General features: G+C 37.2%; 1 protein-coding gene across 15 annotated transcripts in view; it reads left to right on the forward strand.

Moving 5' to 3' along the window:
- Positions 1-23903, forward strand: part of TTC6 (tetratricopeptide repeat domain 6) — a 79284-nt gene extending 55381 nt beyond the window's left edge. For 11 of the 15 annotated variants that reach the window (XM_075103395.1, XM_075103398.1, XM_075103394.1 and 8 more), the window contains 11 exons: positions 1784-1918; positions 3225-3374; positions 3636-3776; positions 4410-4523; positions 6050-6169; positions 9127-9200; positions 11014-11224; positions 14546-14698; positions 14902-15072; positions 16488-16713; positions 20783-22476. In XM_075103395.1, the coding sequence (XP_074959496.1) occupies positions 1784-1918; positions 3225-3374; positions 3636-3776; positions 4410-4523; positions 6050-6169; positions 9127-9200; positions 11014-11224; positions 14546-14698; positions 14902-15072; positions 16488-16713; positions 20783-20919 (1632 nt within the window). In that variant the 3' untranslated portion in view covers positions 20920-22476. Of the gene's footprint in view, positions 1-1783; positions 1919-3224; positions 3375-3635; positions 3777-4409; positions 4524-6049; positions 6170-9126; positions 9201-10406; positions 10565-11013; positions 11225-14545; positions 14699-14901; positions 15073-16487; positions 16714-20782; positions 22477-23778 lie in introns of those variants that run through there. The other 4 variants (XR_012662279.1, XM_075103400.1, XR_012662280.1 and 1 more) reach the window with 4 other exon arrangements.
- Positions 23904-24428: the final 525 nt, after the last annotated feature.

Raw genomic sequence — 24428 nt, forward strand, 5'->3', positions numbered from 1 at the left:
TTAAAAGATACAGTTACGTAGACTGAGATCCATTAGATGTCACAATTTTGCTTCTTTTGAAATCAAATAATGCACAAGTATGTCTAGCATCTTTTTGGTCTAATAAAATGCAGTACAAAAGTTTAATTCATGTATGTGAACTGAATATATAATGTATAGTTACAGGTATTTTCTCAACTTTGTGAATATTCTTATCTCATAGGGTTTAACCAATATTGTCACTCCTCTGAGTCCTGCAGTGAGCCAATATTTGAGGCCTGCAGAATTTTTGGAATTGACAGTATGGATTAGCTGTTTCTTTTTGTACAGTTCTATTTCTTTATACAAAATGTAGAGAATCCTGTTTCCCTAAACACAAAAGCAGCAAGTAACAGGTAGATTCACAAAAACGTGAATCTACTGATCTGTTAAGTTCTGTGTTTGAAATGCTCAGGCTATCTGTTTCCTCTTAGCCTCATGTTTGTGGGTTCTTTTTAAATGAAAAGGCGTGTGCTTTGCAAAAATTGTACTCCTGCTCCCTGGGCTTGTACCAGATAAAACCTCTTGATCCATTCAGCTTTTTTCGTTCAGCTTGGGTGTTTTATTTCTCTCAAACAATAATGGGACATTACTAGTTCTGCTGTCTTTAAAAGAATGCTAAGTCAAAGACAGTGATCATTAACATGCTCCAATTCAACACATTTCAGTTGTCATGGTTAAGAGGATGTGTATTAGAGTCTTTCCCTGATTTCTCAGAGTGCCTCACCCAGAGGTGAGGACTTGCATTGCCACCTCGTCTGGATAGGAAGGACACAATACTCCTAGTGTGGGAAAATGATCAGACTTCAGGCTATAGTGCCCTGAAAAGCTGCTGTGCCATTAGAATTACATGTGAGTAAGTTCAGGTATCTACAGTTCTTTTTCCTCTTAAGACTATTTTTGAATGTAGGAATAGAGAAAAGTGATTTTTAAATAGCAGTAAATGAAGACCTGTTTCATTTAAAGCTTCTACTACCTTGACAATTTGGGAAGGCAGGTGCGGTATTTGCAGACAGCCCTATGAGCACTGGTTTTTCAAACTGATTTTTCTAAACAAATACTTCTTCATCTTGAAAGAATTACTTAAGGAAAAGAAAGCTATCATTCTTTTACTCTTTTTGATATTGAAACTCACCTGTCGCCCCTTTGTAATCCTCAAAAGCTGAGGAATGGCTTATCTTGAACTGTTCTTAATTTTTTTGGTCGTTTTCCTTACATTCTCCTTTAAACCAAAGCATTATTAAAGATGTATAAATTATTGTCCAGATCTGAGAGACATGGTAAGATTCTGAGAGGCTAATCATTTAAGTTCCTTCAAAGCCTATACAGGATTGATCCTTTCAATGTATTTCTTAATGGATATTAAATTTAATGAGTTGTCTATGGAATAAATAGTTTGTCATTATTTACATAAAGAAACCTCTAGCAAGTACTTCATTATCATCAGACTTCATCAAAAGATATACCTTTTCTTCCCAAGGAAATAAATATAAGTACATTGCATACATTATCTACTTGGTCATACATAAATAAATCTCAGGAATATTTTTCTGGTTTTCTAATTGGTTCTTAATATGAACCATTCAGAGATCAACAGCGTGTCTAACTCCGGCAACATCAAGAAACACTAGACTAGTCATTTTTACCACAATGTTCCAAAGAAAGACTAAGAAAAACAACATTTAAAAATAATTTAAAATGTCTAACAAATCTTGCAGATTTTCAGTTAAGTGCTTTACAACTATTAATATTCTCTGTATTGCAGGATGCTGTGAGAAGTTTTAAAAAAGCTATGAAGCTCCTGATGATCTCAGCAAAAATGCTGCCTAATACATTTGAAGCTGCAGAAATGTATTATCTCACAGGCCTGTGTTACATGGAGCAAAAAAGTTTATTACGGGTTGGTATTGGTTATATAGAATATATTAGCCTTTGACTCCACTGCTTGTAAACAACAACTATGATATCTGAACAAATGATTTCAATATTTTAAACAGCCTCCACTGCCTTTCTCATTTTCTGTTGAATTCATGATGTACGTTGGACTGGCTTTCAAGTTTGTGAGTCGTTTCTCCAGTGCTAATGTTATGATTTTTTAAAAATATGTCATTAATTGCTATTCTGATATATTAAAAAACTACATGAATTTCTTGTCTGTTTGTCAATGTCTTCACAGCTCTTACACACAAACAGCACTCATGTAGGAGTATTGGTGGCTTAGTGAATTGGTAGTAAACTTGGAAAAAGGAATTCCTAGATTATTGTATTATGGAGCTGGCTGTAATTTGCTAACTGTTTTTTATATTACTGTAGCTCATAACACCCCTAGCTGGTTCTTTTTGGCACTGATGTATGATACCTAAGAAATAAGTTGCATTACCTAAGAAAAATATATTTCCCTTCTTTCAAAAAAATCAATACTTTTAACTGTATTAGAGACATCTTTGTTGAAAACTATTGAAAGCCTATCAGTGAGCTTTGTGGCAGGCCTAGTGTGAGTTCATGCAAATATTTTCTATGTTGATATTTTAATAAATACGTTTCAGTTGTTGATTTGCTAAAAGGTTCGAGGCAGAAACTAGAAACATTTGGAATATCAGAATTTCATGGGGAAGAGAACAATTTCTTGCCTTGTCTGCTTCTAACGCTGTTTATTAAAAGTGATATTCTTTTGGAAAAAGGCTGTCAAAATTGTCTGAAATATCTAATGTGCTAATACCTGAGAACTGCAAAAGGTGACTTTCTGTGTCAGTGTGCATTCTGATATTACAGCTGTATATCCTGGAAAACCCTGTGACTTTGTAAGCTAATGTACAATGTAGAGGGAAAAAATTATCTGGATGGATTTTAAAGGAGTTGCATACTAGCCATGTTAATCCATTGTCCATGACAACAAACAGCTTCACTATTTCAGCTCTTACAGACAGAAGGCCACCTGCTTGCTTGAACTTTTGCAGTCTCACTGAAGAAACAAGATGATTAAATGAGTTAGATTGTGCCTCCTTGAGTTTGATTGCATTAGGTAGGATGTTAAACACTACAAAATTTTAAGTAGCAGTAAATGGATGAAAATTATAAAAAACAATGCAGGTAAATGGTGGGTTCCAACTGCAAAAATAGATCATACCTAGCTGTACAAAAGAATCAGCCTATGGTTTCAGCTGAACAAACGGACAATATTTAACCCAGATATGTCATCCTTTTAGGCCCGTGATGCTTTTAGTATGGCTATCAGACTACATTCAAGTTACCCAGATGCTTTTTATCAGCGAGGGCTGTGTAGAATGCAGCTCAGACAAGCTGAGTGCATCCGAGATTTCAATCGAGCACTTGCCCTTTGTCCATCACATTTCCAGGTAATATAAAGACTCCTGATAGTTTGTTTCTGTGAGGCATATTTGTCAGTTCGAAGACTGACAGGTTTTGCATTTATGGATGTATTGCCTTGTAATCTGCCAGCAAGCACATGGCAAGCATTAAATAAAAGAAATTACAAGCTTCATAAGGTGTATGTTTTTATAAACTCATAATTTCTGTCTTCTGTCTAACCCTTGTTTTATAATGCTAAACAAAGCTGGTTTTTTTACCATGTCATCATTTTGTCTTCATCTCTACAGGCATATATGAGTCGTGCTGCTTACTATGGAAGTAAAGGTAGATACTCTAAGGCAATTCTGAATTGCAATGAGGCAATCAAAATTCTTCCTAACAGTGAGCGAGCTTATTTTTACCGAGGAACTTTAAAGTATCAAAATAAGGTGGGATGGTCTTTGTTGTTGTACTTTTGTATTCTCCCTTGAAAATTAACGTATCTTACTTGGCACTTTAGAATGGTGAAATAATGGTAAAAGTGTTGCTGATGGAAACCAGGAATTCCACTTGATTATTATACATTCCATTCCTCATTGAAGCTACTCTCTGGTTGTTCTATGTGACTGAAAGCGATTGATGGGTAGGAGAAGCTACTAAGCATCTATCTGCTAATTCTTCCCAAATTCCACAGAATAGATTCTTACCTAGTGATAGACAGAAGTACCAGAAGCCCACAAAAGATACCTTCTATGTTAGGTTAAGCTATAAAATGTAAGCTAGTAAAATTAAGGATTGTTTTTGTATTGCAGTATGTGGATGTGATATAAGAAAACACTAAGAATGTTTGCCCAGTCTTTCCACAAATAGAGCTTCTGAAGAAGTGCTCCCACTGCAGTAAGGACTGCAGTAAGTAGTCCATAGAGGACATAGTGAAATGGTTGGATGCCTTCCAGTACTGATGAAGAACCAAAATGTCAAACTATGAAATAAAATTTTAAAATAGGCTATTATTTGAGAAAGAATATGGAGTGCCGTGAACCCTGAATTACAATTTATATATAGTGTTTTTTCATTTGCAGACATTTAAAGCTGCAATTGAAGATCTTTCGAAAACTATCGACCTCAACAAAACCTGCATTTTGGCATATTATAACAGAGCTGTCTGTTATCATCAAATAAAGGACTTAAGAAAGGTATGGTATTAATTTTTTTTCAACATCCCATGAGGACTCAGCTGTTCGTATTAGCTAGTAACCTGTTACTGACAATTAGTCAAATTTTTTTACCTCTTGCAATGTCTTCCTGAATGATTGTGCTCTTCAGGATTTTTTTTTAAAAGAAAAATGGCTTTTTGGTCTCTACTATCATATTAATTACATTTGATACCCCTTTGAAAATATAACAACTATATCCAGAAGACGACTATGTCAAAACAGGTTTCTACCACATCCAACTGTCATTCAGAGCCCTGTTTTTCTGGATGTGTTTATACTTCTCTCAGCTTGTCTGTGAGCTGCCTCTGAATGTTTCTGCTTTCTACCTTTGTTATAAAGCAAAGACACAACAGGGCACACAAAGGCACCAGGCAGCTTCAGACTGGTATGCACTCATGTTGAACCGTCTTTTTGATGAGGCCTATTTTCTGAGACAAGGCTAGTTCCTAAGTATTTGAGCTCAGATGTCTCAAGTCAAACTGACCTTGGGCAAAGACTGTTTGTGCTTAGAGGTTAATTGGCCAAGAATGATGCAAATGGGTAAAGAAAAATAGGTGATTACAGTACCTGAAGGTAAATGTTTAAGTTGTGAAAATGATAGTTCCATCATAAATAAGGTATTATAAAAGTTGTTCTTTGCTATCCCTCTCCAGAAAAGCCACTTAAAATACAAGGGAAGTTGCAGGAAAAATGTAGTATATTATTGACAAAAGAAATTTACTAGATCTAACAAGAATGGGATTATTTTCTTTAAAGCTGTTTCTAATATCTAGCTTAGTTTAGAAGTGACAAAGAATAGAACTTCTCTTAAGTGGCTCATAATATGGAATACTGCAGTCAAGGACATTTTTGTCATATTAGCTCTAAACTGTCTGGTTAAGTATACTATACAAGTTCATTCTTCAGGTGAAAACAGATTTGGGCTAGAACTTCTTCAGATCAAGCATTGTTGAAATACTGTTCTGTTTTGATAAATTTGAGTATTGTGGCTTCTTCAGTCTACCTAGTTATGTCACTATTTGCTCTTTATAAAATTTACACCCAAATTTAGTTAATACTGGTGTTTAGATTTTTCAGTAATGATAAATTCTATTTGAAGATACTTAACTTTGAAAGTACCTGACTTTGACATTAATTCATGACTAATTAGAATAATTTGTTGTGTTTTTAAATAAGAATCTGGACATAAAATTTAGCAGTAGAAATAATTAAGATTTATTTCTAACTTTCAAATGTATATAATGACAAAATAAGTTTTAATTATGTCTGTTTATATTTGCATTATCTTTGCTTCTGTACTCTAGGAATGGGTATATGTAATTAGAGAAGGCTCCAAATTCAGTTAAATTCCGTCTGCAAACCGTGGAACATTGGAATAGCCACACTGAAATTTGTGCATATCCACGTGATTTGTAGGAATTTGAAAGCATGTCTCTTAAATTTTGAAGCCTCATTGTATCCCTCTGAATAAATTATGTTTTAAAATACATTTTATATTTTTGTAGGCTTTGAAAGATTATGGAATTCTTCTCCTTCTTGAATTGAGTAAGGAAATATCTCTCAAAGTGTTAATTAATCGTGGACTACTCTACATGGAACTTGGCGATTACGCTAATGCCTGTGAGGTACAAAGTCCTTCTTTGAGTAAAGGAAATTTAGAGTTTTCTGATAATGTAAGCTATTGTTGATATGAAGACCAGCTTGACAGTTTTTATACTCTTGGGAATATTTTATGCCCAGTTCTCATTTGCTCAACACCTAATGCCAGGCTGGCTGTGAACATGCAAATCAAATGCAGTTTTAATTGTTTTACAGTTCCATGCTGCTAGAGTTAAACACGGGAGCTGCACAAAGTTTAATAAGCAAGAACCTGATTTTTCCTTCTTTTTTAATCTTGAAGTAATTTATATTGGGTCCAAATGAGTACTAATTCATTGCAGAAGCCTAAGTAAATGGAGGTTCTGGCTGAGTGGGCTTCTTTTGTTCCTCTGTGTGCACGTGTGTGTGTGTGTCTAAATGACCATTTTTGTTGAAAGTGGAGGAAGGATCCAAACTCTAGATAATGTTCTTAAATGTAAGAAAATAGTTTCTGACACTGACTCACAGTGCAGGTGACTCTCTCATTCATGGGACTCCATCTGATATAGCAATAGCAGGCTTGAAACCTAACAGTGTTAAACATCACTCTTTCACACACATGGGTTTTTATTTTTGAATTTGAAATAGTGTTTAAGTTTGCTAAAAAGTTTTAGTTTTTTTAAAGCAGGGGTATTTATTTTCAGTGTAACTGGTGCATTCATTGCTTCCATTGGGGACTAGTAACTTGAAAATGTGTTATCTTCTTTATGTGATAGAAAGAATTTCAGCATAGGCATTCTAAAAATTGAGTAATATTTCTTATTTGCAAGTAAAAAATGAAGAATGACTCTGAATCCCATTCCAATGACCCAGAAATGCCCTGTTCGAAGCGCACAACAGTTGGTATACCTTACCTAGAAATAATTTAAGTAGAAATACTGTGTTATTGGTCTCTTATGCTTCAAGATGCAATTGATCAGAATAGTTCAGAAAAGCAGCTGAGGCAGTACAAACTGATATGTAAGGCCACTAGGAAGAGACTGGGGCAGAACCAGCAGGATGAGCAAAAAGTTCTTTGAATGGATTGTAGTGAAGACAATTTACAAAATGGTAATTGAACAACAGACACAAAAATATAACAGCTAATTTGAGAAAAACATCAGCAATTATAAATATGCTTGGACCTTGTTATGTATCAGCTCGGATAATATTGCAAGGAGTATATCTGTATACATGTATAGTGCTGGTTGAATTAATATGTAATTACTTACACACAGATGCATACTACTTGAAGTGTATTCCTGAATTGGGTACACTGCAAGAAAAAAGAAAAGTTACAATTCAGTCTATATAAGATCTGAATTGCTTTAAAGAGGTGTCTTTTCCTGTTGATTCTATGAAGTGTACAGTTACCTGTGAGGATAGCACCTTTGGTTTAAGTAAACCAAATCTGGTCCTTGGAACTTTGATCCTGCTTTTGCTCTGCTCCATATGCAGAGCAGAGTGTATGCTCCAAATTGTGCACAAGAAGAATTCCATTAGCTTTGCTGGGTATTCTTTGAAAGGCTTTGCTGGATGGGAACAGTGTGTCTCAGTAGCTTTTTAAAAACAGAACTATAATTTTATGATAGCGTGTTCACCAAAAGAGAAGATTTATTTTAACAAAATATAAATATGTGTGTATATATATCTGTGCATCATTATTTTATCACTTCTGTAGTTCCTACAGTACTAAAATCTTCCATATCTTTTTATTTTTACAATTTGAACAAGTAAAAAAAATGCTTTCTGAAGTTGTACTTTGCTGGATACATCAGCTAAAACACTCCTACTATATACAGATTACTTTCCCATGCAGAAAGCTAAGGTGCTTCCTTCCATCATAATTGAAATGATTGTATTTGATTTTAAAAATATCTGTATAATTTTTACAACTGAACCGCATATATCAAAACCACAAGCATTTTGAAAAATGTTCTGAATGTTAGTAAAAGGCAACAGTCAAAAGCTTTATGAAGTCTTTCACTGGAACATTGTGCATAGAATCTCCTAATGCAAATATGAGCTTGGTATACTGCATTTGTCAAAGTAATAACAGAAAGTAACTAGATAATTTTATTAATGGGAGAAGTCTATTGAAGTTGTGTATAGCAAAATATATTTTCTATATATATGTATTTAATAATAGCAGCTGAGATACATTATTTCTATTAAAAACAAACAGAATATACCTTCCTGGAAGGTTTTGTTTCTGGTAACGTAGCTTTGTAGGAAATACCATGTTACCACATAACTTTGGAGATTTTATTCTATCAAAGTCTGGGACAAGACCCTTGAATATTGTGTTCAGTTTTGGGCCCCTCACTACAAGAAGGACATTGAGGTGCTGGAGTGTGTCCAAAGAAGGGCAACGAAGTTGGTGAAGGGTCTGGAGAGCAGGTCTTATGAGAAGAGGTTGAGGGAACTGGGGTTGTTTATCCTGGAGAAGAGGAGGCTGAGGGGAGACTTTATTGCTCTCTACAGCTACCTGAAAGGAGGTTGTAGCGAGGTGGGTGTTGGTCTCTTCTCCCATGTCACTAGTGATAGAACGAGAGGAAACAGCTTCAAGCTGCATCGGGGAGGTTTAGATTGGATATTAGGAAAAATTTCTTCACTGAAAGAGAGGTCAGACATTGGAACAGGCTGCCCAGAGGGGTGGTAGAGTCGCCATCCCTGGAGGTATTTAAAAGACCTGTAGACATGGCACTTCAGGGCATGGTTTAGGAGACATGGTGGTGTTGGGTTGATGGTTGGACTCGATGAACGTAGAGGTCTTTTCCAACCTTTATGATTCTATGAAAATAGTTAAATACATCTCCAGTACTTATGAACATATAATGCCTTTGTCAGAGGTCATCTCCCTTTTTATATAGAAGTATAAAATTGTTTAGCTAAAACCAAAGTTGGAGGTGAAGTGAAACAGTATCAGTTTGCATGGTTCAATGTCTGTCAATGTTGTTTTCAGGACTTTAAAGAAGCAACATTGCTTAGTCCAGATGACAGCCAGATCTTTCAAGCTATTGGAATCTGCTATCATAGGTAATATACGTAGTTTTGCTTGACAGAGAGTAGAAAAATGAAATAATTCCTGAGCGTTGTATTCCTGTTCACTTTTTCATATTGAGTACACTGAGAACTGGAGGAGGAGAAAATGGTAAAGAGGAATGAGGAAATGAAAGTTAGATATTTTTCAAGTTTAACAACTGGTATTAAAATATTATGATATCATGCAACTATGTGTTCATGACAGTGTCAGGAGTAAATACTAGGATGATAAAATAGAACCAAGAGAAGGACCGAAGATCAAAGAATTATGAGATAAGCAGAGTTGGGTTGCTTTATTCAGAATTAATTAGGATGCAATTTCTGTTTAAATATGAACTTTGTCCTTTGAGAAAAGCAAAAGCCTTAATGGTCTTCCAATTCTAAAGTGTAGTTTCATCAAGATGAGATTTATTTAGAAAGACTAACACCTAAAATAGATATAAATTGGAAGAAATAAGATATAGATTAGTATCTTAGTCTACTTATCATTGTGGCACTTGGAGTTGATAGCTCCTGTCTCACACAAATATCACCTATGATAAAAAGGAGATTTAGCCTATTAGTTTAGTCTAATCTATTTTATTCTACAGTTACTCTGCCATCTATCACTGCTTAACCTTGTTGCTGCTGAGGCAGCGTGGAGATGGACATATTCAGGATAGTAGCATCAAAACTTCTTGTGTTACTATGCCTGCAGTTAGGGCATAACTGGCTCCATATTTCACAGTGTCTGGATGATGTGGAACTCACCTAGGAATGCTGAATCCTGCTTCTAAAAACTGAGCATGTGATTTTGATGCCCGTGTCTATATTCAGCTGTCAAAAGGAGTCACTAGTAACTATATAACTCAGCGGTATAACACGTTTTAAGATGCATTTGGGATCCATCCTGCAGTCTCTAACCTCATGTCTGCTTATGAACAGGATTGGAATGAAGCCCTTATTTGTTCTTGCAACAAGTGTTGTGCTGTTAAAAAGCATTTGGTTTACAACCCTTGAAGTAATTTGTTAGCTGAATATACTTAATCTTTCCTCTTTTGGTAAAGATGACAGGCTGTGCTTCAGGTAGACACAGGTAGCTTACATACTGAAAGATAAGGTATTGTTTGAATCATCTTGGTAAAATGATTTTGTACGTTGACACAATAAAGTTTTTGCTTTTCGTGTAAAGACACTTACTAGCATTCATTGACATTTCAGGTATTTAATCCTTTCTATTCCTACTCAGTATACCTCAGACACATCAAGTTTTCTCTGAGGATGGAGTTCCACATTTGGCTTACTCTTAGACCAGAATGGTCTATGCTTAGAACTCTGAATATCATCTTGTTTTACACTGCCAGTTTAGCATAGTTTGGGTAAGTTCAAGAATTGGTATAAGAAAAAGAAGGCTTGTATTAGAAGTAAATTATTTATGGCTGAAACATCTGTGCCTGAACAGACTACCAAAAACATGTTTGGTCGTGTCATTTGGAAAGCACGAATCACTCAGATAAAGTCTCTCTGAGTACAACTGTTGAAAAGGTGAGATCTTGGCACAGCAAAAGCTAATGAGAATTTTGCTATTTTCTTCCTCAGGCCAAGGAATTAAAACCGAAACCTGCAAGGTCTTATACTGACTATCTTTGCTGTTATAATTATCAGGGAGCATATACAGAAAGCAAATTTAAGGGGAAAAAGTGTCCCTTTTAGTCAGAACCGAACTACTTTCAGTGGGCATTATGGGTTAGTATTTGCTGATCATTCACAAATTGGGATTTTATTTATAAAATTTTTAAACAGAAAACATTAATGTCTCTCTTTTTAGACTTCATGAGTTTGAAGAAGCTGTGAGATCATTTGACCAGGTTCTCAAACTAGATCCTGTTTCTGTGGATGCCTATGTTGGACGAGGAAATTCATACATGGAAAGTAGACATGAGGCTGGTTGTAAACAAGCACAGAAAGATTTCTTGAGAGCAATTCACTTGAATCCAAAGTGTATAAAAGCCAGAATTTGCTTAGGATACAACTTGCAGGTAACACACCAAAAGTCATTGTCAATGCTATGTTTAATCAAGCAAAATAACATCAACCTAATATTCGTACATGTATATAATACATAAAATAATCATAATAAACATAAAATAATCCATGTACTTTGGACAAGCCTCATGGCGTCTTCTTTCTTTTTACGTAAATGGATAGACTTATTTTCTTTTCATTTTTGTGCCCGATCTTGTTAGAGTTCTGCTGTTGAATAATGGAATATCAAGTAACCTTACACTTGTTTGATTGGTGTATATGGTTCTGTGATAAACTAACATTAAGGACTGGCATGTTTTATGTGTATGAGGTGTTTACTGAGGTAAAAAGCAGCCAAAGTGCTGACAAATCTTCGTAAAACAAAATCTTGTATGTCCTAATTCTCCAAATTACACTGTTAGCAAATCTGCTAAAACCCCTTGGTAAAGGCCTTATATATAATGATCTCTTAAAACTACTTACCTACATAGGAAATGAACTTCTCTATTAGCAAAGGTATATATGATATGACTTGACAGTTTTTGTCTAATTTCTGTCATTTAGTTACTGTGCTTTATTATATCCAGTTGTCTGAAATGTCTTGAATTGTCATGAATCTTGCTGTCCATTTTTTTTTGCCAATGTAAATGTTAGTAGCCTGGCAGGTAGTCTTGCATAGGTGTCATGCAAATTTCCTTTTACAGCTTTGCCAATTCACTTAAATTCTAACTAATGCTTTCACAGTCCTTTGGGAAGTACTGTGCGAGAGAAAAACCTGGAGTGACTACACTGGCAAGTAGGTAGGAGAAAGACGTAGGTAGGAATTAGGTGCAGGAGGCAACCCAGAAAGTTCACAAAGTGGCAGGTGCTTAATTTCTGAGGGGCCTAAATCTTGCTAGATACCTTGTCTTAAGCTGCCTTATACCTTTTGGGGCTTAAACATAGACACATGTGGAGAAGTATTTTGAGGTGGGGAACTAGATGATTTGCTTTCCACCTTTGTTTAATTAATACATATATTAGGTAAAATGTTTACATTTTGCCTGTGGTCCCAAGGGGCCTATTTGCCCAGAATTGAGCCCTTCCTTAACTGTTCTAAGTCCTTCACAAGATACAGTATACCAGAGTTCCATTTGACCATCCAGGGGAGGTGCTTTTGCTGAACAACCTAGTGGTTTAATTTCACTGCTTTGTGAAGCCCAACACATAAGTCTTCAGATCACAAGCTTATATACAGCCCATCAAGAGTTGAATATGGAAAGGGACATGAAGGTCAACAAGAAAGGCTTCTAAAGTACATCAGTAGCAAAAGGAAAATTAGGGAGAATATGGGCCTGCTGGTGTATGTGACTAGGGATGTGATGACAAAGGGCATGCAGGGGTACTCAATGCCTTTTCACCTTGGTCTTTACCGATAAGACTGCCTTTCAGGAATTCCAAGTCCTGGTGACCAGTGGAAAAGTTCAGAGCAAGGAATACTTACCCTTGATGGAGGAGGATCAGGTTAGGGAACATTTAAACAAAATAGACATAAGTCCATGGGACCTAATGGAATACACACACAAGTGCTGAGGAGCTAGCCAACATCACTGTGAGGCCACTCTCAATTATCTGTAAAAGGTCACAGCAACTGGTAGAGGTTCCTGAAGACTGAGAGAAAAATGCCATGCCTATCTTCAAGAATGGCAAGAAGTAGGATCTGGGGAACTACAGGCAGGTCAGCCTCACTTCAGTCCCTGGAAGGGTGATGAAACAAATAATTCTGAAACTATTTTTAAATATGTGAAGGACAAGAAGGTGACTGGGAGTAGTCTGCGTGAGTTTATGAAGGAGAAATTATGCTTAATCAGCCTGATAGCTTTCTATGCTGAGACAACTAGCTTGGTGAATGAGAGGGGAGCAGTGAATCCTGTTTCTCTTGACTTCAGCAAATCTTTCAGTAGTCTTTCATTAGGTCTTTGTAGAAGACCTGGTGAAGTATGATCTAGAAAAATGGACAGAGGTGAAATGAAAACTGGTTGAACTGTCAGGCTCAAAGGGTCATTATTAGTGCCATAAAGTCCAGCTGGAGGCCAGTGACTAGTGAAGTGTCCTCAGGTGTCAGTAATGGGTCCAATACTGTTTAACATCTTAATGTCCTGGATGATGGAGTAGCATGCACCTTCAGCAAGTTTGCAAATGATACAAAATTGGGAGGAGTGGTTGATACACCAAAGGTTGTGCTGCTATTTAGAGGGATGACAGGCTGAACATCCTGGAGAAATGGCAGACAGGAACATCATGAAGTACAACAAAGGAAAGTGAGAAGTTTTGCATCTAGGGATGAATAACCTCATGCACCACTACAAGCTGGGAGCTGAGTGGCTCAAAAGCAGCTTTGCAGAAAAGAACTTGAGGATCCTAATGGACAACAAGCTGAAGTTGTTGGTGATGTGCCCTTGCAGTAAAGAAGGCCAATGATACTCTGGGCTATGTTGGGAGCAACATTGCCAGAAAGTTGAGGGACATGACCTCTGCTCAGTACTGGTGAGGCCACACCTGGAGTACTGTGTCCAGTTCTGGGCTCTCCAGTACAAGACAGACATGAAGATACCAGTGCTCATCCAACAGAGGACCACTAAGATGATTAAGGGCTTGAAGCCCTTCATACCTGAAGCCTGTCATATAAGGAGAAGGGAGAGAGAGATGAAAGCTTAAGGAGGAGTCTTATAAATAAGTATAAATATCTGACGAAGGAGTAGAAAGTGGAGCCAGGCTCCTCTTAATGGTGCAGAGTGGTAGAACAGGAGGCAATGGGCACACACTGAAAGGTGCCCAGTGATAGGACAGGAGGCAGTGGGCACTAACAGAAATATGGGAAATTCCATTTAAGCATAAGAAAACTTTTTTTTTTTTCTGTGATGATGATCAAACACTGGAACAGGTTGTACACAGAGGTTGTGGTCTTCATCCTTGAAGATATTAAAAATCTAACTGTCCTGGGCAATCTGCTGCAGCTGACCCTGCTTTGAGCAGTGGGTTGGCCTAGATGATCTCCAGAGATCCCTTCCAAACTCAACCATTCTGTGATTCTATGATGTAGAAGAGGTAATACTTGCAGATAAAACAGTTGTGACAGATATCTTACATAGCTGCAAAGAAAACGAGTATTGCATAATTAACAAGATATTTGAAAATTAACAAGATATTTGAATTATTTTTTTCTGTAATTTAGTTTGCTGCATTTGTAAATATGAGCATTCTTCCATTCTCTGCTGTAAGTTTTAAAGTGGGACCATTAGTATGTTTGGCGTTTCTTATGTTTCTTATTGTGGACACACTGCAATTTATTTTAGGCCCTTGGAAAGCTTCAGAGAGCATGGAGCCAGTTTACAGTTGTTATTTGCATTGATCCAAAATGCTGTGCTGCATATGACGGACGAGCTTCAGTCTGTCTTCAAATGGGTGAAACTTTTGCTGCATTTCAAGATACAAATGCCGCACTAAAGGTAGATGTTAGCTTAAAGTGATTTTTTTAAAATCAGCCTGTTGCTATGAGGCCAGCCAATACTGTACATTAGTAGTTGTCAATTTGGATTAAAAGGTGCAATTGATTTTTTTTTAAAAGTAAATGTATCTTTGAAAACCAGAATAAATTCCTGTATGAGTGTAAATTTTCCCTGAGTAAAAAGGCATCTGGTTTTCCTTTCAGCTCACTACCACTGCTCCGCTGCTAACAAATCGGGGTTTCATCAATCAGTTAATGGGGTATCTACCCTGTGCCATGAAGGACTATCAACAAGCAATTTCTGTTGACCCAAACTATGCATTAGCCTATTTCAATGCAGCAAATATCTACTTCCATAATCAACAGCTTTCACAGGTAGGTCTACAATCTGGCAGAACTTTTTTTCTTGAATAAATACTGTTGGTATAAAGCTGTCTTTAAGTATAATCAACATGAAGCTTTCTTACATTGAATTTCATGGTCCTCTACCAAGAAATGAATTAATCTGTAGTAATTAATAATAAATAATTGCCCTACTACTATGTATTTTATCATTGATATGAATGAACTAAGATTCATGACAGCTAGAATACACATCACAAAAATCTGTAAATAATTGAGATACCAAAATCCCACTGATGTTCAGTAACTTCCTCCCCAGCCTAACTCCCATACATTAAATAATGGAATTCACTATAGCACAATGACAAGGAGAGTGAAAAGAATCTCCTGCTGGTGAACTTTAATCAAGTCATCAGATCTTCCTCCTGTTACCACAGTAACTTTGGAGTTTTAAATTACCTAATTCTGCTTAAATGAGGGTATCTTCAAATACAGAAGACTTGGATACTGAAATTCCTCTTGTGAGAGAATTTAAAATCTACTTGAAGGCAAGGACTATTTATTTTTCACTGTGAGGAGGGCCCTGCAATGATTTTTCCTTTGGTCTTCCAGTCACATTTGCTGGGCATAGGCTTAGGCTTTTATTTGATTGGAGCTTTGTGGTCCAGCAGGTGTGGAAACCCAGAACTAGCATGGGTACTTCAGCACATTTCATCTGCTTGAATTAATTCTCTCCTAGAGTTGCATCTGCAAACACTTCAGCTTGCAGTTCACTTATTAAGGAATTAATAATTTTTAGTACAGGCTTGGCATACAATTTTAAACCTAGATTGTACATTATGCAGCACAAGAAATGGATCACGTAAGACAAAAATCTAATGTTCTTGTGTGTTCCTCTGAGTTAGATTCCTTGTTGCTCTTGAGCATTAGTTAGACTTGGATCAGAAATTCCTTAGGAGTCCAGTATCAGTGCCCTGCATATGGCTGCTTCTGTGATCATGAAATCTCTTTTTTTATGCATCTGGTGTCATTTTTCCATGACTGGTGTTGCATAAGCTGTTCTTCCTCTTTACTCTGTTTCTGTGACTCCTTACTGTCTCACAGAGGCTAATTATGAAGAAAGAAGTTCAAGAATAGGTATTGCATTATAAACTCTTTTCTGTGTTAATACAAATTGGCCTTAGTGTGTAGCTTATTTCTTCTCCTGTAATTGCAATTCAGCATGAACAGCTGTTATTTTTCAAAATTCTGTCTGGGTGGTGATTGACCTATTTGTGGATAAACATGCTGGTGCTGTGTCTCTCTTCTGTGCACAACGAACGCTGAACAGAATGAGTAAAGACTTAAGAATACTAATGGCTTAAACAAACTGGAATTTACAAGTTGCACGTAAACAATTTCCTCAAATTTTAACAGCATACTTTGCCTCCAATTCATGTGTTTTGTAGGCCTATTGCTATTATTCCAAGGTATTACAACTTGATCCAAGAAATGAATCTGCTGTTATGAATCGTGCTATTACAAATACATTACTAAACAATATTGAAGAAGCAAAAGAAGACTTTGAGAAGGCAATATGTCTCTGCCCATTCTCTGCAGCAGTGTATTTTAACAGGGCAAATTTCTATAACGGACTGAAGCAATATGAACTAGCTGAGAAAGACATTTCAACAGGTAATCTTTATTTACCTGTCATGATTATGTTTGGTAGCATGCTAACAATTATGGTAACAATAATGATATGGAATGGAAGGACACAGGCTCTTTAGGAAGGGCAGGCAGGGGAGACGAGGGGAGTGAGTGTCGCCCTCTATGTCAATGACCAGCTGGGGCACATGGAGCTCTGCCTGGGGATGGATGAGGAGCTGACCAAGAACTTGTGGGTCAGGGGTAAAGGGAGGGCAAGGACAGGTGACATTATAGTGGGGATCTACTACAGGTCACCTGATCAGGAAGACCAAGCAGGTGAGGTCCTCTATAGACAGATAGGAGCAGCCTCACATTCACAAGCCCTGGTCCTCAATGGGGACTTGAATCACCCTGATATGTGTTGGAGGGACAACACAGCGCAGGGCATAAGCAATCAGGGAAGTTCCTGAAATGCCCTGATGATAACTTCCTTGTCCAAATGATAGAGGATCCAATGAGGGTGCTATGCCGGACCTTGTTCTCACAAACAAGGAGGGGCTGGTGGGCCATGCAAGGCTCAAGGGCAACCTTGGCTGCAATGACCATGAAACGGTGGAGTTCAAGGTCCAAGGCACCAAGGAGGTTGCTCACTACCCTGGACTTCAGGAGAGCAGATTTTGGCCTCTTCAGGGATCTGCTTGGTAGAGTACCATGGGACAAAGCCTTGGAGGGAAGAGAAGCCCAAGAAAGCTGATTAATATTCAAGGATCACCTCCTCAAAGCTCAGGAGCAATGCATCTCAACAAGAAGGAAGTCAGGCAAAAATGTCAGGAGGCCTGCAGTGATGAACGAGGACCTCTTGGACAAACTCAAACACAAAAAGGAAGCCTACAGACAGTGGAAGCAAGGACAGGTAACCTGGGAGGAATACAGAGAAATTTTCTGAGCAGCCAGGGATCAGGTTAGGAAAGCTAAAGCCCTGATAGAATTAAATCTGGCCAGAGATGTCAAGGGCAACAAGAAAAGCATCTATAGGTACATTGGTGATAAAAGGAATACAGGGAAAACGCGGGCCCTTTCTTGAAGGAAACAGGAGACCTGGTTACCCGGGATATGGAGGAGGCTGAGGTACTCAATGACTTTTTTGCCTCAGACTTCACCAGCAAGTGCTCAGACCACACTGCCCAAGTTGCAGAAGGCAAAGGCAGGGACTGGGAGAATGAAGAACCACCTGCTGTAAGAGAAGGCCAGGTTCGAGATCATCTAAGGAACCTGAAGGTGCACAAGTCCATGGGACTTGGTGAGATGCATCTGCAGGTCCTGAGGGAACTGGTGAATGAAGTTGCTAAGCCACTATCCACCATATTTGAGAAGTTGTGGTCATGGCAGTCCAGTGAAGTTCCCGCTGACTGGAAAAGGGGAAACATAACACCCCTTTTTAAAAAGGGAAAAAAGGAAGACCTGGGAACTAGAGGCCAGTCAGTCTCACCTCTATGCCTGTCAAGATCATGGAGCAGATCCTCCTGGAAACTATGCTAAGGCATATGGAAAATGAGAAAATAAGGAGGTGATTGGTGACAGCCAACATGGCTTCACTAAGGACAAATTGTGCCTGACAAATTTGGTGGCCTTCTACAGTGGGGCCACGGCATTGGTGGGGAAGGGAAGAGCAACAGACATCATCTACCTGCACTTGTACAGAGTGTTTAACATTGTCCTGCACGACATCCTTGTCTCTAAATTGGCGAGACATGGATTTGATGGATGGACCACATGATGGATAAGGAATTGGCTGGATGGTTGCACTTAAAGAGTTGTGGTCCATCGCTTAATGTCCAAGTGGACACCAGTGATGAGTGGCTCTCCTCAGGGGTCAGTATTGGGACCAGCGCTGTTTAGCGTCTTTGCTGGCAACATGGACAGTGGGACTGAGTGCATCCTCAGCAAGTTTGCCAATGACACCAAGCTGTGTGGTGCAGTTGACACACTGGAGGGAAGGGATGCCATCCAGAGGGACCTTGACAGGCTTGAGAGGTGGGCCTGTGCAAACCTCATGAAGTTCAACAAGGCCAAATGCAAGGTCCTGCACATGGGCCAGGGCAATCCCAAGAACAAATACAGGCTGGGTGCATAATGGATTGAGAGCAGCCCTGAGGAGAAGGACCTGGGGGTGTTGGTTGATGAGAAGCTCAACATGGCCCAGGAGTGTGTGCTCACAGCCCAGAAAGCCAATTGTATCCTGGGCTGCATCAAAAGAAGCGTGACCAGGAGGTCAAGAGAGGTGATTCTCCCTCTCTACTCCACTCTCATGAGACCCCACCTGCAGTACTGCATACAGCTCTGGGGCCCCCAACATAAGAAGGACATGGATGTCTTGGAGTGAGTCAGAGAAGTGCCACAAAGATGATCAGAGGGCTGGAGCACCTCTCCTATGAAGACAGGCTGAGAGATATGGGGTTGTTCAGCCTGGAGGAGAACAGGCTCTGGGGACACCTTACCGGAGCCTTCTAGTATCTGAAGGGGCCCTACAAGAAATTGGGGAGGGGCTTTTTTTACAAGGGCATGTAGTGATAGGACAAGGGCTAATGGCTTTAAACTGAAAGGGGGTAGACTTAAATTAGATATAAGGAAGAAATTCTTCACTCCGAGGGTGGTGAGGCACTGGAACAGGTTGCCCAGAGAAGTTGTGGATGCCCCATCCCTGGAAGTGTTCAAGGCCAGGTTGGATGGGGCTTAGAGCAACCTGGTCTAGTGGAGGGTGTCTCTGCCCATGGCAGGTGGGTTGGAACTAGATGGTCCTTTCCAACCCAAACCATTTTATGATTCTATGATAATAAATTTACTTGCATTTATTTCATGATTCAGAAAGCATGTGTATATTTTTGCTAGTATATTTACTTACTTTGATCTGATATTATGACATGATTAAAAAGAAGTAGTTAAAGCGAACATGCTAATTAATTGTGGGTTTTTCCATTCTCAAAATTGAAAGAATATGTAAATTAGAAGATAAACTGTTTCATATAATGTGTGGATTAGGAGCTGAGCAGAGCCCCGTTCTAAATGAAACTCTGGCAAGTTTGAGACAATACTATATTTCCCAAGTCTGATTGTTTTTGTGAGTTTGTGTGTGTATGTGTTGAGATATCTAGCTGCCTAGAAAATGGCATACAGGTAACTTAATTTAATGAATGTGCTCTTGGTAGAACAAGTTTTGAAACAGTATTTGGCTTCCATAAGCTCTTCTGTTGGGAATAGAAATGGTTCATAGAGAAGAGGAACTGAATCAAACTTTCATCTTGATCTTGGTAAAAACCAAACCCTTTGTTGAGGTTCAAAACAGCTGAGCTGTTACTTCATTGCTGCTTTTGCTATTGCTACTAACATGAGATTCAGCAACTCTGGATACACAGGCAAACTTCTTCCAGTAACTAAAGCTATTTTATGGAAACAAAATTTAGTAATGTGACTTTGATTTGACAACAGTTGAGTACACAGGTAATCTTTCCTGAAAGGATAAAAGGATAACTCTCTTTAGCGTTTTGTTTTTTTTTTTTTTTTTAAGAAATGAGTTTACTTTTACAGTGGAATTTAACAAAATAGTGTTTTACTTCATGGCTTTCACGACTAATGTTTTTGTAGTGTTAGATGGTGAAAATTGACCAGACCAGGGAGCTGACTAATTTTTCAAAAAATTTTCTCTCTAAAGCAGAATTTTAAAACAGCAGATTAAGCTTTCTAACAAGTACCTAAATCCTTTTTATACAATGGAGAAACTGAACAAGATATTGGGTTCATTGCCATGCTCCAGAAGTTAGATGGTGGTAGTTTTCTTCTCTAAGATTTTGCCTATGTTTCAGAGGAGAGCATAGTTTCTGCTGTCAGGGCAGAATTACAGTGGGATCAAAAAGATTAAAAAAACTCCAAAGTATAAATGACATAACAAAGTTGCCTACCTCTTGAGGTAAAGTTAATTTGTGTAATACGTTTTGTTTTGTGAAAGCATGTCTGGAGAAAAATTTGAGCACTGACAGAAGTTTTTGGATGATACTTCTCTTTATAATCATGTAATGTTAAAAAAAAAAAGTGTTACATACTATTCTTATTTTTACAGCATTGTCAATTCAGCCTAATGATGCCTTGATGTATAAATTTAGAGCTGATATTCGTGGTAAATTGGGTTTCAGTAAAGAGGCTGTAGAAGACTACAAACAAGCAATCAGCATTCAAGAACAGCTTGATTCCATGTGAAAAGACCATCTATTGCAATGTATGAGAACCAATCTGAGAACTGAAATTTGAAAAGGACACGATTCAGTTTGAGTAAGGTTACTTGCTTCCACTTAAATATATTACACCGTGCCAGTTTGAAGAGGCAGTTAAAAATGCATAAATAATAGATCATAGTTTTGTGTTCTAAGCTCTAAGAATGGGCTTAAGAACAGGCTGTCACCTGTTCAAACATGGAGATTGAAATGTGAATATATGTGACCAAAATTTGAAAATTGTCAGGCTCTACCCATGTACTAAATTCAACCCCCAAGTTTGGCGTAATGTGGTGAAGGTAGCAAAAGGATGAAGCAAAACAGATATCTTTGTCTCAGAAAAGAGAAAAAGAAGGAAAGTTAAGGTCTTCAGCATGCAAGCAGTTCTGTGGTTTCAGACAGTGGAAAGATTTCTAAAGGCACAAATGGCACTTCAGTGCATAATCCCAGTAGTACATTGTATGTATAATGTCAGTTTAGGTTTAAATGTAAAATGCTATCAATTTTACTCTTGAAAAAGGGCAAAAGGAAGGATGAGAGAGACCTTCACAAAACAATAGACCTAACATATGCTGATATGTACCTGTAATTACCTAATGTTCTGTATGTGGAATAATCCCTAGATAGAGAATAATCCAGAATAAAATAAAAATTAAATTATCTAATTTATATAAAGTTAGTATTAAAGAGTTACATTAGTCCATTTAACTTTAGAACTGACCTTTTTTGATACGCCTAGAATTAAGTGATTTTTTCATTTTGGTACTATTGAGATGAAAGTAAAAAATGTCATTGCTTTGTCTCACAGAATTGCATTTTATTTCTCAGAGTACTTAGCACATTGCTATACGCTATTTCTGCAAAAAATACCACTTCTTGCATACCTACACAGTGTATGTTTAGCCAATGTGATAGTGACTGGAATTCTAGCTTTGTTCTGGTATTTAAATTTTTGCATTTGTAATATCACATTACATCGTAAAAATTCCTATGCTTGTCACCTTGTGATTATTTGGGTTGAAAAAAAAAGTGCTGTGGAAAGGAAATTCAAAGTATCACAGCTAAGAGCAGTTAACAAAGCATTTGACTCCATCCCTACTCTTCTTGACTATCCTCTTATCTTGTTTTTTTAGTATCTAATACGATGAGACCTTGCACTTGCAAGATCTGTGGTGATAAGGTTGTCTGGAATAGATGCATCGTACTTAACATGTATAGAAGTTAAACAAGTTCAAAAAATTCTGTATTTAATGATTGTTTATTCATGATTAGTGTTTCTGATGTTTAAAAATGAATGTTTATAGATATAAACAATAATTAAAATATTTCTAGATGATGTAGGATGTTGCATATTAATATTTCTTTCTAGTATTATACATTAGAGTGTTACTAGAAATCTATTTGGAATGACAGTTTGTCTTTTCTGTTCTCCAGTAATTTGAAATATGAATTTCTATTAACAGCTGTTAGATGTATTAGTTTTACCACACTCAATGAAAAAAAAAAATCTGATAGACTGCAACACACAATAGGGAGAAATTTTTTGTGAATCAGAATAACTATGTCAGGTCTGATTAGACCATTGTAGCTACATGTTTCTGTAAAGAGTTTTGCTCTTCAGGGTTTTTGCTTTTTTGCCTTTAATGTTGACAGTTATGTTACTAAAGCTAGGTTTGTGAAGTCCAAGGTGATTGAATAATTATTTACTCTTTTTCCCCTCTTGTTCTTTTTTCTTATTTAATTACCTTATTTATTTTTGCAGTATCATCCCCTACCCAAGTGGATCAAATGTAATGTATGAAGTATAAATATATGTCTCTATTTCCATGCATGATTATCACGGTTGTTGATGCAAATTGGGGAATTATTTACCTAGTTTCATGGATGCACAGAAGTTGAAGTTTGCTTGAAGGATGGTGTTGGTGGCATTTTTGTTCCCTTTCTCCTTCTTCACATGCCTCTTTCAGTGCTCTTTTTTATTATCCGATGAATTGTTTATTGATGAAGTTGCTAAATTATGCATGATTCTATGGCCTTTTCCTTTCTTTGACCTCCTTATGAATTACCTGCTGATAGGTTGTGAGATAGTGGTACCCTCATCATGTACAGTGTATCATCAAACTTAAAACAGAATGAAGAGAGGTCAAACCTTTCCCTTGGATCCTTTCCTTGTGATATTCACTAGATTTTCTTTAGTTTAACCTCGCTTGAACGTCAAAAACTTAAGTTTTTTGTCTTCACATTTAAAAACTGAAACGAGATGCAATCAGTTATGACTCACTATTGATAGAGTGACTTAAATAATATGGGCTATTGTAATCTCTCTTCTCCTTGTAATTTTTACACTCTGGATGGTGAAGATCTATTTTTTAAATCCTCAAAAACGGAATATTTATTATTCTATGTTTGGATGTGTGGAGTTAAATTTTTAGACCTCTTAGTCTATTACACAATGCTTAGGAAATGGCTGGTGTCCCATTGTATTTGCAGTTTCATCATGTAGCATCACTCATTCACAGTTCAGGGACCATGTTAGATGCTTTTTAAAGGAAATGGGAAGAGGATCGCAAGTCTATTTGTACAATAGAACATGAAAATGTCAAGCTACATGATCAAAACAACTGCATTATTTGAAAAATAGATTATCGGCTCATTTTTTCTTCAAGCCTGTCTTTTAAATTTCCTTTCTGACCTAAAAGTAATTTTATGTTTTCTAAAAGTTTTTAAAAGTAGGTGGAAATATTTAAAATTTTCTTTCATGTCTTTTTAAAAAACCAGATTAATAGAGTTGTTAATGACACTAAGAATCGCTGTTCCACTAATAAATTGCAATTGTATTTTGCAGGCTGAACAGTAGCACTTGAACTTCCCTGTTGGTAGGGACTACAGTAGATTTGTGGCATTGTGAATTTTGCCCAGCTCTATATGGGACAGATGTTAAACTCTGAGGTTACTTCCATTGCTAATAATAGATCTGGTAAGTTTTCATACTAGGGATTGTCAAAGTGATTTTGCTTCACAAATGCAGTTTAAGAGAAGCTCTTGTCCCTTGCTATGAGATGGTATTTATTCTTTTTGGATTTAAAATCTGATAATCTGAGCTTTATTTTTTCTGCATTTATTTCCTTTCATTCTCATTTTCTAGAAAACCGTTTTGATAGACTGTAGTTAAAAAACGTCCAGAGTTACCAAGGAACATTAGTTGCATTCCCTCTTTAAACTACTGATAATACATGCATTACTGGGAAACAGGTAATACTGTTTGATTAACAGAGAACGCAGTAGATGACTTGTTATTAAAAAAAGGACCAAAGCAAATATTTCCACTTGAAGCCCAATAAGGGACTAGGAAGTTGTGAATAATCTTTCACAGAATAGTAAGTTACATACATACATCTCTCAACTGAATGTTAAAGCATTTTCTTTCAATATTTTATAATTTAGACCTTTTGGATGGGATATACCACCAAAATGATGATGAAGTGGATCTTTTGT

Source organism: Phalacrocorax aristotelis, chromosome 9 (genome assembly GCF_949628215.1).
Source record: "Phalacrocorax aristotelis chromosome 9, bGulAri2.1, whole genome shotgun sequence".
Taxonomy (NCBI): Eukaryota; Metazoa; Chordata; class Aves; order Suliformes; family Phalacrocoracidae; genus Phalacrocorax; species Phalacrocorax aristotelis.